Here is a 15,674-nt window from a genome sequence, read left to right as displayed (position 1 = left end):
TTTATTTATTTGTTTAATGCTATTACTATGGGTTTGTTGGTGAAAGAATATATTTTATTTTAATAATAATTCTATTCTACTTTGGTACTAATATCATTGTAATATCTTTTGTCCATGAATTTAGAATTTAGTCGATAAGGTCTCAGCTTAATTGCAGTGTTGGGTGTAATCCAAGAGGAAGTTGATCTCCTCTCTCCTTCCCCATTACTGCCATCTGTTCCTTTTGTTTGCCCTAAGGGATTTTTGCCTTCTCTTTCATCCACGCACTTTTGCTTTTTTTTACATTGCTTTGGTAGAATTTCATCCACACCTTCAACTCATGGCTTCAAAACGTATCCTCAAGGAACTCAAGGATCTGCAGAAAGACCCTCCTACCTCTTGCAGCGCTGGTACTCTCAACCTCTTATTTCTTTTTTACAGCCATCCTTATTAGTCTCTTGGTGAGGATGCTTTTTTGGCTCATGAATTACAACACTTTCCCTTTCCTCTGAATTGGACTCACTGCGCATGAGGTCGGAGCTTTAACTAGATGAGAAAATGTACTTGTACAATTGCATTTAGAGTGCTGGTTCATTAGAAATGATTGGCAAAATCAGATAACAGTGGCCTACGCCGCAATGCACTGTAGCCGGTGCACGCTGCACCCATCTTCTTCATGCATCCAATATTAACTTCTTGGTGCTATGTGTGTGTGGATCCACTCACCTCGTCTTAAATATGATTGTGTTAATCTGCAATTTGGTGTGATTTCTTCTGAGTTCCTTTGTTTTCCCATTTCATCAAACCACGATGGATTTTACTTATCACAGGACCTGTCGCTGAAGATATGTTTCACTGGCAAGCAACAATTATGGGGCCCACTGACAGTCCATACTCTGGCGGTGTATTCCTTGTTACAATCCACTTCCCTCCTGATTATCCATTCAAGCCCCCCAAGGTGGTATTTTAACTTTTTTTCATTCTTTTTTACATTTAAAGTTAGCTAGCCTGTTTTCTAGAATGAATGCATTTTCCAGTAACTGTATTTCTCAGACTTTGCAAGTCAATAAGCATGCTGCGCTCTAGTTACAAATAAGACAGTTAGAGGCATAGACAGCATTGAGCACCTGTGCTCTGTTTAAACTTTTAACAAGTATCTAGTATTAATTGGATCTAACAAGTGGCTTTGGCGGGGCAGTTCACTTTTAGGGACTTCAACAATTAGTTGGTGGATGCAATTTCTCATTTGAGCTGTGGTTGAGGAACTAAAGAGGCCGACCCTTTGAATTTCTTTTTGGCAGTAACATAACACGATGTTTGTAACTACTATTGTTTTGTTCATAGATATAGCTAGGGAAAGCATATATGTTAATACTCATCAGTAATATAATACCAATTTACCAAAGATTGGATGAGATATGCTTAATCAAAAAGAGAAACTTATGCACACTGTATGGAATGCAAGTGCCTGTTGCATGTAGCCTACTGAAAAGGATTATGTTTTGCATCTTTTTTATCAAGTTATCCCTAGTTTAGTGCCTGGTATATTTGGTTTCTGATGTTAGCTTGTTTACATCCTGGAATAAACCCGTTCTTCTGGGAGTAGAAGCGTACACTCATGTTTCGTTCATTTTAAGATCTTTTAAATTCTGGGTTATTCTTTCTGTCTTCTGAATTCTAATGGAGCCTAATATTTAGGTTGCATTTAAGACCAAAGTTTTTCATCCAAATATCAACAGTAATGGAAGCATATGCCTTGATATTCTGAAAGAACAATGGAGCCCAGCACTTACCATCTCCAAGGTATAATGTATTTTTTTGTTTTCTTTCAATCAAAAAGTTTCATGCTTGGCTTCCTTTCTTGTCATGATATGATGGATATCATTATAAACATTAAGATGCTTGCCAAGATTTGTCTATATTTCGGGGTATTTCTTTGATCTTGGTAGACAGAGTGTTTCGAACATAACGAGGAAATGCACTGCACATAGCTGAATATAGCAGCTCTAGATACTAAAGTTCAATTTTGACATTAGTTTAAGTGATGCCTTATACTTGTCGTAGTTGACTTATTTCTTAAAACTGCATCAGAGTGCATTCTGAAAAATGCCATGAATCAAGTATACTATTAAATGAAAGGAAATGGTATTTCTGTATGGTTATTTGGTTGATACTCTCAGCAAATACCTCTATGACTAAGACTCCCTTCTCTAATTCATGATGCCTAATGATAGGAGTGTGCATTAAATTAGCTGTGACCACCACCAGTTCACCCATGAAATTACAAAACCTGTTGGATCAGTTTTGTATGAAGTAAGACTGGAATTTATGTAGTGTAAATAAAGTGATAATGCTTCCAAAGTTGTATTTTTAAGCCTCCCTTTGGCTCTGTGAATATACCACTTCAATATTACTGCTACTGCATTCAAGAGCTACTCTTTGGAATATTGGTCCAATTAGGACTTGAACATAGTTGAAATTGTTTGCCATAATTTTTTGCTCTTACATGGAACTCCAGCTCTCAGATTGAGAAAGTTTTGTCTACATATTATTCTGTCTCTTAGGTTAAGCGGATTATCATACTTGTAATGTAGTATTTATTAGCAAATATTATGTCTATTAACCAGGTCCTGCTCTCAATTTGTTCATTGCTGACCGATCCAAATCCTGATGATCCACTTGTACCTGAGATAGCCCACATGTACAAGACTGACAGGGCCAAGTATGAGTCGACTGCACGCAGCTGGACACAGAAATATGCCATGGGATGATGGTGGTGGATGCACTTCCCATCCTTAATTATGTAGTGTTCTTGTAGTATGACCCAGCACATCACGAATTAAGCAAGGTGGAGGAGTTTGTGTTCAGTGGTTGGTTTTCAGCTGGGATATAAAAGAAGGATGAAATGTTTAGTGAAGTTCTTTTTGCTTCTATATAGCATCGTATGCTTGTGTGAACAATGCATTTGCTTGGTGTTCTAGAATTGGAACTTTGGTATTCGTGTTGGTGGCTTTTAACCAGTTATAATATATAGTTGTGTCATTAATTTTATATTTTGTTATAGAATGTTGTGTCAATTTCAGTTTAAAGTTTCTTACAGCTGTTATGTTAAAGCAGAATGTGGAAAATAGTAGTATGACTAAAAAGTGAAGCAAACGGGTAAAGTCAAATTTTGGGGGTTCTGAAGAAACAAGTTAGGGTGAAGCAAAATTCATTGAGTGTGTGTTGTGTGGACCAGGATGCCGGAATTGGCAGAATGTGCTGTGAATTGAATTTGAGGGTGTGGGTGTGGGTGTGGGTGTGGGTGTGGAGCTGAGGGCGAAGGGGTTACGAGTTAATAATTTGTGGGATTGTCAGTATTTTGGTATGAGGTGGAGGGAGGGAGGGAGGGAGGAAGGGGCGTCAAGTCATCTTTTAGGTTTAGTTGGATGTCAGGGTATGTTAAATTGTGGTTTGGTAGAGAAATAAACAGGCCATGTGTTGGGAATTAGGAGGCGGTGGAGAATTGTGAGTGGGAAAAGAACCAAGGACCAAAGTTGTACAAACATACAGAAATTTGATCCCATAATAGTGTACTATGTAATGATGCCACGTCATAAGAAGAAATAGGGGTTAATTATGTAAAATGGTGAGAGAGATGGAGATGACTTTTTTATTATTATTATTTAATTAAATTAGTGGAAGGTAAGTAGTAAGTGGTTGTATAGGGAATGATTTTTTGGTACAGGAAAGGAAAGGGGCTCCGATTTCTCTTCTCATCTCCTCTCGTCTCGTCTCGTCTCGTCTCTAATGTATTATTATATACTTTTTTTTAAAAGTATTTAATCTTTAAAAAATGAATAAACAGTTTTGACAGACTTACATATATATATATATATACACACAATATCATCATCATCCCGTCGCTTACACGCTGGTTTTCGGGTCACACCACAACTGAGCCGCCTCTCCGGTCAAGCTTTTCCCTCTCATATCCCCCCCCCCCCCGCCTCCATACCAAATCAACCGTAATTCTATATTCCCCTAATCTCAATTTTTCTACTTAATTTTCCACTTTCTCCCCTAATCCCCATTATCGCCTTCTGCGGTTAGGGCTTATTCTTCATACGCCAATCCCTTTCTCTCTCTAGGTATCTACTATTTGTCTCTCATCTTATAACTTCTTCGCTCCCGAAAACATACTCCCTCCTTTTCAGGGATCTCAAACCCATCTTTGCCCTTAATCATGTTCACTTGTGCTGATTTTTCTTTCTTATGTTGCACGTAATTACTGGATTCTACTTAAATTGTTTCTTACCCACACTGTTTTCCTTTTCCCTCTCTGCCTGCTCAATCTACAGATTAAAGGTTGTATAATCACCTTGTGTTGCTGTTTCTTTCCATTCAGCTTCTCTAGGCTGTAAAAATGGGGCATTGCTTAGCTAAGGTTTGTTTTGTTCCCAAATAAGCGGATTCCCCTTTTTCTTTTAACTCTTATATTTGGATACTCTTTCCATTTATCTTTCATTATATTCATATTGGTTGCTTATTATAACTTCATTAGCTTTAGACTCTTGCTCTTGTTGCCCTTTTGTTATCTTTAAAATCCATTCTCTTTTGGAAGTCTCACCTGCAATTAATAATCTTATTTCTTTGAAATGATGCAGCATAACAAGGGCGGCGATGATTCTGATCATAATGTTGAGTTTGCTGGTGGAAATGTGCACCTTATCACGACAATTGAAAGTTGGGAGCAAAAGATTGCAGAAGCAAACAGAGATGGAAAGATTGTGAGTATTCATTTCATAGTTAGCCTCTCTTTTTTTTCTGTGTGGTGATTGAAATCTTTCTAGGTTGCCTGATTAAGCTGTATGGTCTACTGCAGCGATATCAACCACAAGCCATTACATGTGTTAGTAAGGATCACTACAAAATACACACAAAATCACTATGTCGACCTGTTCCGTCCTCTGCTATTAGAATTGCATCTAGTATACTCGGTTATACACTGGTTTCTGCACATACTTTACATTCCTTGTTGAATACAACTTGAAATTCAAGACTCACTCCCTTCTGATCACTAAAAAGTGTTGGTTCTTTCCACTGCATGGGCTGAAGATCCTAGTATCTGCAACTTCGACTGCTAGTCTGAGTTGTCAGGAGGTGAAGCTGGTTTAGAAGTTATCTATGGTGCATCAAAATACATGGACATGCTTATAGAGAAAACATGTTCCTTTCATGTTGTGATGATTAAATACATTCCCTGCAATATCTGGCTCAAAAGAATCAATTTCTTTCTATAAGGAATGCACAGGTCCCTTTAAACCTTACATCCTCTCACAGGACCTAGTAAGGCATACACTTCCGGAGATGATATAGCGAATACCTGAACAGAGGAAGTTTAAGTAATTCAAGACTTAGAAGAGTTGATGATTTGAGCTGCATTGATAATGGATAACAATATTCTCTTGGACCCATGCTTATTAGTAGCTATTTCCATTGGCTGATGTGCGTCGAGATCTGCCATAGTGGATTTGAGAACATCTAGTGATGACTATTTTCGACGTTACATGTCCCACTGGAATATTTAATAATATTGGATCACATCACCTATATCATAACTCATATATTGTCGACTGTATTAGGACATCATCAAAAATAATACCTGACAATATAACATTGTTTTGGATGTTATATTGGATAATGGAATTAAAGTTTTTTGTCCGAGACCTTTTCTAGTATGACCTATTTGATATAATGTATGTTTTTTTTTTTATTTATGTATGACAACAATATTTTGTTTAACTTTTACTATGTACTACATAGTAATTTATGTTATTTGTACTTTTCCATATTTCGCTAATATCTTAGAAATTTTTTAGTATGCTATAAAATATTTGTTGGTTACCACTTGATAATGCCTTGGTATGCCACGACCTATGTGAAACAATATCTATCAATATTTTGAGTTTAGATTCATGCTACGGATTACAGACTGGATGGAATAGGCTTGGGTGCCCTCTCCTTTTTTTCATCTTTGGCATCTCACTTCTGTTATGAATTATGATACCTAACCACTTGAGGGACTACCGGAATAGAATAAGAATTGACTGGTAGGAAGACTTCCAGTGCTTGGAATGATTACTTGAGCCGGTAAAGCAGTTACAATATCACTTCTATTTGTCCACAAGTCAATCCTATCAGCAGATCAGCCTAATACTTAAGGACCAAGTTTCCTTTCTTCCTTCCTCAGGTCACATGTACTAGCAGTGGGGCAGAATTCGTATCTGTCTGTCTGCAGTCTGTTTGTAGGTATGCCCAGTGGTCCAGCCAATGTAGGCTACTCTTTTTCTGTTATTCCATCCAGTCGGTCAGTTGATAGTTTGATCAAGGGCATGAAGACTAAGGTACCTTCCTAAACTGACATTTCAATATCGAAAGTGTTTTCACAGCCTTTTTAGCTTCATGGATGTCCTGTCTAATGGGAGAAGTGGTCCAAAGCGAGTTGGTATGGTCTAGGGCTTCCGATTCAAAGGCTTTGAGGAGGCCTCCAAACTCTTTCATAATCGTATTATAAAAGAAAGCTCCATATCTCAAATGGGAATCTTCTTTCCAAAAGCGTTCTCTAGATATCTATATCTTTCACTTTTTTCAACTCAGCTCATACCAGGAAGATAATACTTGGATGGAGAAAATGGAGCAAGCTTGTTTCTATTCTTTTTGGTTGGTCCAATTCTGTGCACCCAAAAATTGTACTGGAAACCTGATGTTCATTACTTCTAATTGCTCAAATTGAAGCTCTTATGTGCTTGGAGCTTGTCTTGTTCACGTTCTGCTTGCTAACATGGATTGATATGCAGGTGATTGCGAATTTTAGTGCTACATGGTGTGGGCCTTGTAAAATGATTGCACCTTACTATGTTGAGCTATCTGAGAAACACCCTTCAATAATGTTTCTAACAGTCGATGTGGACGAACTTACTGTAAGTTGTGCTGCTTACTTGTGACCCAAATGACAAAACTAGATGTGTTGAACTACAATTATATCTTCGCTTTTGAGTTCCAAAATTTTGTTTTTAAACTAAGCTCCATTATCTGAGGCAGATGTATGAATATTGTTCTTTGCTTCAGGATTTCAGTACATCATGGGATATTAAAGCAACTCCAACCTTCTTCTTCCTTAAAGATGGGCAACAATTTGACAAACTTGTTGGTGCCAACAAGCCAGAACTGCAGAAGAAGATGATTGCCATACTGGATTCAGAGTCTCCATGTCAAGAATAGTTATTATGTTGTTGAGGCTGTGATTAGTAGATCTTCCCTCTATTTATAGATGTACAATTGTAAATTCAAGTGGTTTTACTGTGTGGATTCTAAAACCGTGTGTGAAGCTCCTAAATTACGGAAATGATGTATGTTTTGAGAAATTGATGATCTTTGACTTTCTTGTGAAGTTCATATTTGTCTGCATAATAACTCTCTTTTCTCGTACTTTTCTGAAATAATATGATTTGCTTGCTGTTTTTCTGATGACAGAAAATGGTATTATTTCTGACTAATGGGATGCTGTGATTGTGTATTTGATAGCTTTAATCCATCTGTTGAAGTTTGTCGGTAGCTGGCACGAGTGTCGTGGGCAGCTGATGTCCTCCCAGGCCCTAAACTCCGTAGACACCAAAATCTTGAACAAAAATTGCAGAATGTGTGCCCTGAAAAAGAAACAGAGAAACCACTCCCATATCAATTTGTGTATAACTAGATATACAACTGATTGTGTGGAAGGTTTTGAAAAATTATAAACCGGAGCAGCAGCTGGTGAACGACTATTTGTAGGGAAAATGGCCCGGCACAGGGTGGAAGCAAGCCCTTTTCAATATTTGGCTGGTTATTCATCTATAGGCATCATAAAAGGTACTGGTTGTTACGCACCACATTGAGATCCTAGACTTAGGTGGTCACAAATTATTGACAAGCCAGTTATCATGACGGAACGCAGTAGCTGCAGAAGAATCAGCATGGAGTATTCTTTCCACGAATCAATCCCGCCGGCTGCCGAGTCTGAACATCAAGGCATGCGCGTATACAACCACTCTTCCATTAAATTATATTATCAAGAAAAGAAAAAGTCCAAGAAATCAGCATCCCTTGCCCAACTAGTATGATTGATTCATGATCTGAATGTGGAATACAAGCAAGATACATGTGTCAATTCGGGATTGCAGCAAAATCCAATCGTTTTTCACATTATAATTACTCAATCTTTACCTAATCTCCCGATAAAAGCGCGACCACATACAACTTTACCTAAAAGAAGGAAAATTAAAAAAATGCAGTATTCTACAGATAAGCAGGGATTAAAAACTTCTTAGAAGTTGTAGATTCATCTTCACCACCCAAAGCCAAATCCAATGTATGTAATATTTTCTACTCTCTCGGAACAAATGCCAAATACGAATTCATATATCCCTATTAGGCAGAAAAAGAAAGAACAAATTATTGTCACACAACTCTTAGTATAGATACAACTTGTAGGAAGTTTTGCTCAAAACACAGCCAAAGAAATAGAATTAAGTAATAAGAATAAGGTAACAAAGGAACACTAAGAATAGAAAAACTCTCTTTTCCCTGGTCAATAGGACTAACAGCACAGTGGCTCGTCATCTGTAGAACCCAAGGCTGTGACACCGATGCTCCGCTGATTATTACCTCCCTTTCGGATTCATTATCTGAGAAAAGACGGCACTTGGAGTCAACCCATCTGAATCTTCACTGGCAAGACTGCGACCACCAAGACTCATGGACAATCCGCTGCTTTTTGAATCTGTCATATTTCCGTCAAAACCAGAGGATGAATCAGGATCTTTCTTCCCCTCACCTGTAATATCATATGATTCTATGTCCATTCCTCCCAGTCCCTCGCCACTTTCTTCCGCACTCTCCTGAAGTTGCAGAGCAAATTCAAGGTTCCACAGGACATCGCCCATGGAAGGCCTGTCAGTCCCAACATCTGATACACATTTCACTGCTGTCTCAGCAAACTTTTTAAAGCATTCCGGTGCAATCTTCCCCTTGAGATACGGATCAATTATCTGATCAAGAATGCCCTTCTTGTGACAGTGCTGAGCCCACTCAGCCAAGCTAACTTGCTCCTTAGGAAGCGTAGGGTTTAAAGCTGGCCGGGCACACAAGATCTCGAAAAGTACAACTCCGTATGAGTAGACATCAGATTTTTCGGTAAGTTGTTGCCGTCTGAAGTACTCAGGATCCAGATAACCGAAACTACCCTTCACCACTGTGCTGACATGGGTGTGATCCAGCGAAGGACCAGTTTTTGACAGACCAAAGTCGGAAACCTTTGCCACCCACTTCTCATCCAAAAGGATGTTAGTTGTCTTGACATCACGGTGGATTATGGTATGTTTGGCCCCAGTGTGTAGATAATGCAAACCACGAGCTGCACCAATGCAAATCTCAAGCCTCTGCTTCCATGGCAGTGGAGGCTTTTGGGTCTTGTATAGATGCTCACGAAGAGTTCCATAAGCCATGTAATCATATACAAGGATCATTTCACAGTTCTCTTCACAATATCCTATGAGGGAAACTAGGTGACGGTGGCGAAGTTTTGAGAGCATTTCAATCTCAGTTTGGAATTCATGCACCCCTTGTTCAGAGAGTGGGTTCCCACGCTTGATTGCAACTTTCGTGCCGCTGTCAATCTCTCCACGGTAAACTTTGCCAAAGCCTCCAACCCCAAGGAGAAGAGCCTCGTCAAAGTTATTAGTCGCAGCTTTGATCTCAGCAATTGAAAAGTGGCGGCAAAGGTTTGACGGGAGAGAGGATGCATAACTTCCCGTGGTGTTTGTCTTGGCAGAACCTGAAGAATGTGAATTTCCATACAAAGACAAGGGAAGCCACCCATCGCTAGTGGTAGAATCCTTTTTCTGCTTTTGGCGTCGGGAAACAATACAAACCAACAAACCAACAAGAAGAACTGCTGCAATTCCACCTCCAACCCCTCCTCCAATAGCAGCTTTATGATTTTTACCAGATGCAGAAGAAGACTGGCTAGAGGAGTCGGCTGGTGGCTCTGGAAGTGGATCCGGATTTGGGCCAGCAAGATTCCCAGTGGTATCATTTATTTTGAATATTTCCACTCCATTCAAGATAGCATCATAGTACTGGGGCTTCAATGCAATGTAAGGATGCAAATCAAGCCAAAGCAGCTGCTGGGGAGGCCCATTGGGAACGACGACAACATAATCCCTGTGAACGGGAACCCCATTAGTTCCTGCCCACGCAATCACATCTGCAGCCTGCTCAGCAGTCTGATTATTCAGGAAGATAGTAAAAACCCTTTGGTTTACTTTATAAATAATGTCGGTTATCTCGCAGAAGTGGAGCCTAACCAGGTAAGAGAAGCCGGAATCTATATTAAAGACCCAGGTTAGATTAAAATTCTGGTTAACAGATGCATTTGGACCCATTGATCTCAGAGTACTGTATACGTCGAGTGGGGCAACGTAGCTTGGTGATCCTGGAGGAAAACCAACCGTCACATTTGGATCAGGAACCTCTGTAACTCCATTTGCTGCACTAAATATATAATTTGAATCATCACGCCATGATCTAAAAAGACCGGTATCGCCAGATGGCGAAATGTCATTTCCACCCACATTCAGCCGATAAACGTTCTCAAGTGCTGTGCGATTGTCGATATTGAACCCAGTGGACTGACCAACGACAATCTCAGTCCCATCTGTGCTGTAAATATCAGGATGTGAGACAACCTCTATCCCGTTGACAAATGCATATGAATTAGATGCATTCTGGGAGGGGATGAATGTGACATTTAATACTTCGGATGGGACATTAACAGAGAACTCCTTCATTATATAATCATAGTTGAGAGCCTCAGTCGTTAAAGCAGCACTAAAGTTTCTCAAAAGTGTATATGCCCCAGAAGTCACTGAGAAGATAGCATTGGAAGCATTTAGGCCGTTATAGGATGCGGGGTAGAAATACAGACGGACAAACTTGCGGCCAGACGCGACAGGAAAACTATAGGTGAATTCAGACTGGAAAATTCGAGCAGTCATGTAAGGAACTTCAGGGACTGATGGCTTTTGGATAGCTGCTGTGGCGGTTGAGGACTTGGTGGTTGACAGGGCAAACTTTGACCCAATATCTGAAGTCCATTTTCGACCATCAGAATCGGTGGAGTCAGGGGGACCTCCACAGTTCAAGAAAATCTTATCGGTTGGTACATAATCAGCTGCAGAAATCACATCAAGCACAAAAAGGAAGGACAGACAGCCGAGAGCGGAGAAGAGCCAAAGCTTATTGCTGTTCCTCATGGATGACAGATAACAAAAAGAAAAGCCCAGAAAAAGCCAGCAAAAATCTGGAAAAATGAAATTAAACAAGATCAACTGGCTGAGCTCTAGAAAAATCATAAGAAGAGATGTATAAGTGAGACAGAAATCTGAAAAAGCATGATGTTGAAGATTAAGAAAAATAGTGATAACAAGAAGAAGAGGAATGCACCATCTAAAGCTAATCACTGCAAAAATATCCAAGTGTAATAAGAAGATAAAGAGCAGGTATTGAAAGATCTGAACAAGTTAGGAATGAAAGAAAAGGGCAGAAAAGGAGCAGAAAAATTCAGATCCACATAAAACCCAGGTGGAATAGCAGAAAAATGAAGAAGAAAGGAAGGAGGGAAGAAGAATTACCAGAAATATCAGCACATAAACGCCAAGAATGCAGAGTTGAAGTGATTCATCAGGTGGAACAAAGTTGGAATTAGCAGAGAAAATGTAAGAAGAGAGAGAGAGAGAGAGAGAGAGAGAATGAGAATATTAGTTTAGAGAAGCAAAAAACAGAGAAGGAAGTGGTCAAGCTAAGCTGGTTTCGTACTCCACTGCACACAACAAATACTAATACAAATAATATCAAACCATAATTACACTCCTTTCCTTTCTTCTGTCTTTTGCTATAATTAATATTTTTTAAATTTATTTTTATCTAATAAATAAATAATTTTATTAATATTAAAAAAAATTAAGAATATTAAATGTAATTTTTCAAATTGCAACAACAAACTGAAGAGGAGAAAAATATAATTATCTCTAATAATAATAATAGAATGGGAAAAAGCAAAACGCGTTGGGGTGAGAGTGAATTAATTAATTAGGAAAATGAAAATGAAGAAACAAAAGTGAATGGGTCCAGAGGTGATTGAGTCTTAATTAATGTGTAAATTGTGAACATAATAGAAATTATAAAAATAAATAAGAGAGGGTTGAGAGTATGATTAGGTGAAGGCGGTGTGTGATGTGTTTGTTTGAATTTAGGTAAGAGTGAGTTGTGCAAAGGCTGGATGAGGATGGAACACAGCCGTCCATCCACGTTCCCCAGGGTCCCACTCCCACTCCCCCTCCCCAAATACTGTGTATGCCTGCCTACTACTTTCCCTAAATTCACCACTACAAGAACCGAATCTTATGATCACCACTTTGTGTCTCCCAAAATATAGTTTATTATCTTATCCTCCATACAGAAAGTGACCTTATAATCGCATTGAATTGGCCATGCCTAGGTACATGGCAACGTGAATCACGCATAGGCAACGTCCAGCCCAAATGGAAATTAAACGACGAAACCTCAACTAGCAGCTCAACATGCCCCGCAAACCATCCAACCCCGAGCCCATTGACCACTTAGCAAGAACTATATGATCAAATCCACAAAGTCAGTCGAACAATCATAAAAAAAATACATCATTTAAAAATCACATGCATATTAAGTAAGCAAATCCTATATCCTCATAACTATGAGTATGATGAGCACTTAAATTTGAACTCACACCAAGTAAAGCAGTGGTATTTAGAGCTTAAAATTAACTCCATATATATCTATTATAGTTCCTTTATATTGGACGACTGCTTAATTGATTATAGTTGAAAAATGAGTTACAGTTAGTGAGCTAGCCCAGACTATAACTCAACTTGCTATTCTCTATTCCATTCTAATTTTTAGTGTTAATCCAATTTAAATAATTAAAAACTTAATTAATTGATAATTGATATTTTTATATTTTATACTTTGAATGAGGTGGAGAATGTCATTAAAATACTTAACTTAAATAATATTCATGATAATTATTCTTATATTTACCCAATAGATGCTTATAAATCCGATTGGATATTAATAAAAAGTAATTAGAATAATTAACTAATTTTTTTTTCTTTATACCAACAAATAAACTTTTGGTGAACAAGAAATAAATAAAAAAGAATAAATCTGATGATAGTTTAATTTGTTAAAAATAATATATATATATATATATATATTATTTAATATAATAGATAGGGCCATAGGGGAGGGGTGTGAGTGTGATAGTTATGAAAATCCGGACACCACCAGAGATCCTATCTTTCGGATCCCATCATCTCCTTTCTTTTTATTCATCATCGTAATCAATAACAAACTCATGCTCCCATGGCCCATCAACAATCTTCCAAAGATATTGATATCCCTGAAGTGAGTGCCTCCATTTCCATCTCCATCAACACATAATCCTTTTCTTACCAATATTGTATTATTGTGTATTCACATTTATTATATCATTAATGTCCCCCAGATCGCTCCTTTTGATCCTTCAAAGAAGAAGAAGAAAAAGAAGGTTGTCGTGCAGGACCCTCCTCCTCCTCCTCCTGCTGATGATTCTGCCCATATCATAATAACCCAAACCATCTCAAGTATGTACCTATGTATGCATGCATGTATTATTAATCAACAACCACCAACCCCATCCATGTCTACAATTCATTATACCTCAAAATACCACCTTTCCTCTGCTTTTTTTCGACTTTGATTTTCAATCCTGCAATGTTGTATGGTATGAATAGCAGCATCCCCTTTTTGCAGTTTCTGATCAGGGCGTCGAGAATGCTTTTGTTGGTCTGAAAAAGAAGAAGAAGAAACCTGTAATCCACCTCATTCTAACGCTTCTAAGATTTCATCAATCTTTTTAATCTCACTAATTCCTTTTCCATTTCCTTGAAGCTCGAATCTGATACACCCAACGATCAGAATGCTGACAAACTAGATGGTCTAGATGGTAATTACTCTAAAAACCAAATCATATCTTCACAACCTTACAAACCAAATTTATATGGCCTCTTGGATTATTCTTCAAGTATATATATTTCTGGCTAGGTTATCAAGAAGATGGAGAAAGCAACTTGCATCCAAAGTATCCATGGGAAGGAAGTGATCGAGATTATGAGTATGAGGAGGTTTGCGTTATGTTTTTTATAATCTGAGTCCTTCATTTGGTGCAACTCCTACTTAAATTCTGAGTGTTGTTACTCGGTTTGGCTGCAGCTCCTGGGCAGAGTATTCAATATTCTCCGTGAAAACAACCCCGAGCTTGCTGGAGATAGACGTCGGACTGTGATGAGGCCTCCACAAGTTCTTCGAGAAGGCACCAAGAAGACTGTCTTTGTGAATTTCATGGACTTATGCAAGACGTCGGTTTCACTGATTTGCTTCCACGTTTTGGCTTTACTCAATTAATTTTTATGTGTATTTGTTGTGACTGCTGCCATTCAATATCTTGTGATGCACTTTCAGCATGCACAGGCAGCCCGAGCATGTAATGACGTTCCTACTTGCTGAAATGGGCACAAGCGGGTCTCTTGATGGACAACAGAGATTGGTTGTTAAGGGGCGATTTGCACCTAAAAATTTTGAGGGCATTCTGCGTAGATATGTCAGTAAGTTTTTTTTTTTTTTGTTCTTGGCTTATCATGGAAGTTGAAGTGCGTTTCCTTTCTTTCTTTAGAGATCTCACTCTGTTTTTTGTCTCAGGGCAGTGGGGGGTGTTTTGTCATGCATTGTTATTCCACAGTTACCTTTAAAACTATATTTGAGTAACACCGGGCCCCTGTGATTGCAGATGAATATGTGATATGTAATGGCTGCAAAAGTCCTGATACACTTCTTACAAAGGAGAATCGGCTTTTCTTTCTTCGATGCGAGCAGGTAGTGATGCGAGCTTGCCTCTTTCTCGTGTCCGACTAGACTAAAGAGATTTTCAGCAGTGATGCGAGCTTGCCTCTTTGTCATGCCCGACTAGACTAAAGAGATTTTTTCAGTTTTAAAAACCACATCTTGAGTTGATATTGAATGCATGCTTCACATTTACACAATGTTGTTCTGTCTCTGCAACACTGTCCATAAGTTATTCTTATATATTCCATGTGGTGCGCTTCTGTTTTATTGATTTGGTAATGCTATCTGCAAGAGATTTTCGTTCATGAGAAACAATACTCAAGTGATTTCGGTTTGTGTTGCAGTGTGGTTCTGGGCGGTCTGTGGCTCCGATTAAAGCTGGATTTGTTGCCCGTATTGGACGTAGGAAGCCAGGAACTTAATGAAGATGTTTGTGTTTTCCCCTTGTTATCATCACTTCTCTCAACTCATCCCCTTGTATGATTTCATTCTGCGTTTTCCACAATTCTTGAATTGGTTCCTCTCTCAAATCTCTCACTTGCTTTCTGTTTTGGAATTCTCAGATTCTAAATTGGACACCAGGTTTTTTTTTTTCTCACTTGTCCCAAATAATCCATTCCTCTTTCGCTTAGGCTGCCGCCATGTTAATCATGTTGGAAAAAATTTCAGTTTTGGTGCAATGAAACAACGTTTTTAAC

The 15,674-nt window shown here is 38.5% G+C and overlaps 4 protein-coding genes across 11 annotated transcripts; 3 read left to right on the top strand and 1 right to left on the bottom strand.

The window, feature by feature from the left end:
* Window positions 1-101: 101 nt before the first annotated feature.
* LOC105174683 (ubiquitin-conjugating enzyme E2 28) lies at window positions 102-3,030 on the top strand. The gene is made up of 4 exons (XM_011096861.3): window positions 102-389; window positions 810-937; window positions 1,678-1,782; window positions 2,607-3,030. The coding sequence occupies exons 1-4, from the start codon at window positions 320-322 to the stop codon at window positions 2,748-2,750; spliced, it is 447 nt and encodes a 148-aa protein (XP_011095163.1). The 5' UTR covers window positions 102-319; the 3' UTR covers window positions 2,751-3,030.
* Window positions 3,031-3,836: 806 nt separating this feature from the next.
* Window positions 3,837-7,434, top strand: TH9 (thioredoxin H-type 9). Of its 8 annotated transcripts, none has more exons than XM_020697613.2 (6): window positions 3,864-3,931; window positions 4,320-4,405; window positions 4,626-4,748; window positions 6,212-6,365; window positions 6,819-6,941; window positions 7,090-7,434. In XM_020697613.2, exons 3-6 carry the CDS (start codon window positions 4,642-4,644, stop codon window positions 7,240-7,242), a joined length of 537 nt encoding a protein of 178 aa, XP_020553272.1. In that variant the 5' UTR covers window positions 3,864-3,931; window positions 4,320-4,405; window positions 4,626-4,641; the 3' UTR covers window positions 7,243-7,434. The 8 variants fall into 8 exon arrangements, with proteins under 8 accessions (XP_011095160.1, XP_011095161.1, XP_020553272.1 ...); XM_020697612.2 differs by having other exon boundaries at window positions 3,926-3,986; XM_020697611.2 differs by lacking the exon at window positions 3,864-3,931 and adding an exon at window positions 3,938-4,109.
* Window positions 7,435-8,343: 909 nt separating this feature from the next.
* Window positions 8,344-11,870, bottom strand: FER (Malectin/receptor-like protein kinase family protein). The gene is made up of 2 exons (XM_011096856.3): window positions 11,691-11,870; window positions 8,344-11,359 (listed from the first exon to the last, which is right to left on the bottom strand). The coding sequence occupies exon 2, from the start codon at window positions 11,310-11,312 to the stop codon at window positions 8,661-8,663; it is 2,652 nt and encodes an 883-aa protein (XP_011095158.1). The 5' UTR covers window positions 11,313-11,359; window positions 11,691-11,870; the 3' UTR covers window positions 8,344-8,660.
* Window positions 11,871-13,343: 1,473 nt separating this feature from the next.
* LOC105174679 (eukaryotic translation initiation factor 2B family protein / eIF-2B family protein) lies at window positions 13,344-15,624 on the top strand. The gene is made up of 9 exons (XM_011096854.3): window positions 13,344-13,500; window positions 13,601-13,718; window positions 13,888-13,946; window positions 14,026-14,080; window positions 14,179-14,258; window positions 14,347-14,492; window positions 14,596-14,738; window positions 14,921-15,006; window positions 15,321-15,624. Exons 1-9 carry the CDS (start codon window positions 13,459-13,461, stop codon window positions 15,396-15,398), a joined length of 807 nt encoding a protein of 268 aa, XP_011095156.1. The 5' UTR covers window positions 13,344-13,458; the 3' UTR covers window positions 15,399-15,624.
* Window positions 15,625-15,674: the final 50 nt, after the last annotated feature.

This window comes from Sesamum indicum, linkage group LG11 (genome assembly GCF_026168435.1).
Source record: "Sesamum indicum cultivar Baizhima isolate 11 linkage group LG11, ASM2616843v1, whole genome shotgun sequence".
Classification (NCBI taxonomy): domain Eukaryota; kingdom Viridiplantae; phylum Streptophyta; class Magnoliopsida; order Lamiales; family Pedaliaceae; genus Sesamum; species Sesamum indicum.
Note: the sequence above shows the minus strand (reverse complement) of the source record. Positions and strands in the feature narration are given on the sequence as shown.

Excerpts from the sequence above, each read along its gene's own strand:
- FER (XM_011096856.3), bottom strand. The coding sequence starts at position 11,312 with ATGAGGAACAGCAATAAGCTTTGGCTCTTCTCCGCTCTCGGCTGTCTG.
- TH9 (XM_020697613.2), top strand. The coding sequence starts at position 4,642 with ATGATTCTGATCATAATGTTGAGTTTGCTGGTGGAAATGTGCACCTTA. Across the intron at positions 4,749-6,211 it reads CAAACAGAGATGGAAAGATT|GTCACATGTACTAGCAGTGG; the intron begins GTGAGTATTCAT and ends TTCCTTCCTCAG. Across the intron at positions 6,366-6,818 it reads TCAAGGGCATGAAGACTAAG|GTGATTGCGAATTTTAGTGC; the intron begins GTACCTTCCTAA and ends ATTGATATGCAG.
- LOC105174683 (XM_011096861.3), top strand. The coding sequence starts at position 320 with ATGGCTTCAAAACGTATCCTCAAGGAACTCAAGGATCTGCAGAAAGAC. Across the intron at positions 938-1,677 it reads ATCCATTCAAGCCCCCCAAG|GTTGCATTTAAGACCAAAGT; the intron begins GTGGTATTTTAA and ends CCTAATATTTAG. Across the intron at positions 1,783-2,606 it reads CAGCACTTACCATCTCCAAG|GTCCTGCTCTCAATTTGTTC; the intron begins GTATAATGTATT and ends TCTATTAACCAG.
- LOC105174679 (XM_011096854.3), top strand. The coding sequence starts at position 13,459 with ATGGCCCATCAACAATCTTCCAAAGATATTGATATCCCTGAA. Across the intron at positions 14,259-14,346 it reads GAGATTATGAGTATGAGGAG|CTCCTGGGCAGAGTATTCAA; the intron begins GTTTGCGTTATG and ends GTTTGGCTGCAG. Across the intron at positions 14,739-14,920 it reads CATTCTGCGTAGATATGTCA|ATGAATATGTGATATGTAAT; the intron begins GTAAGTTTTTTT and ends CTGTGATTGCAG.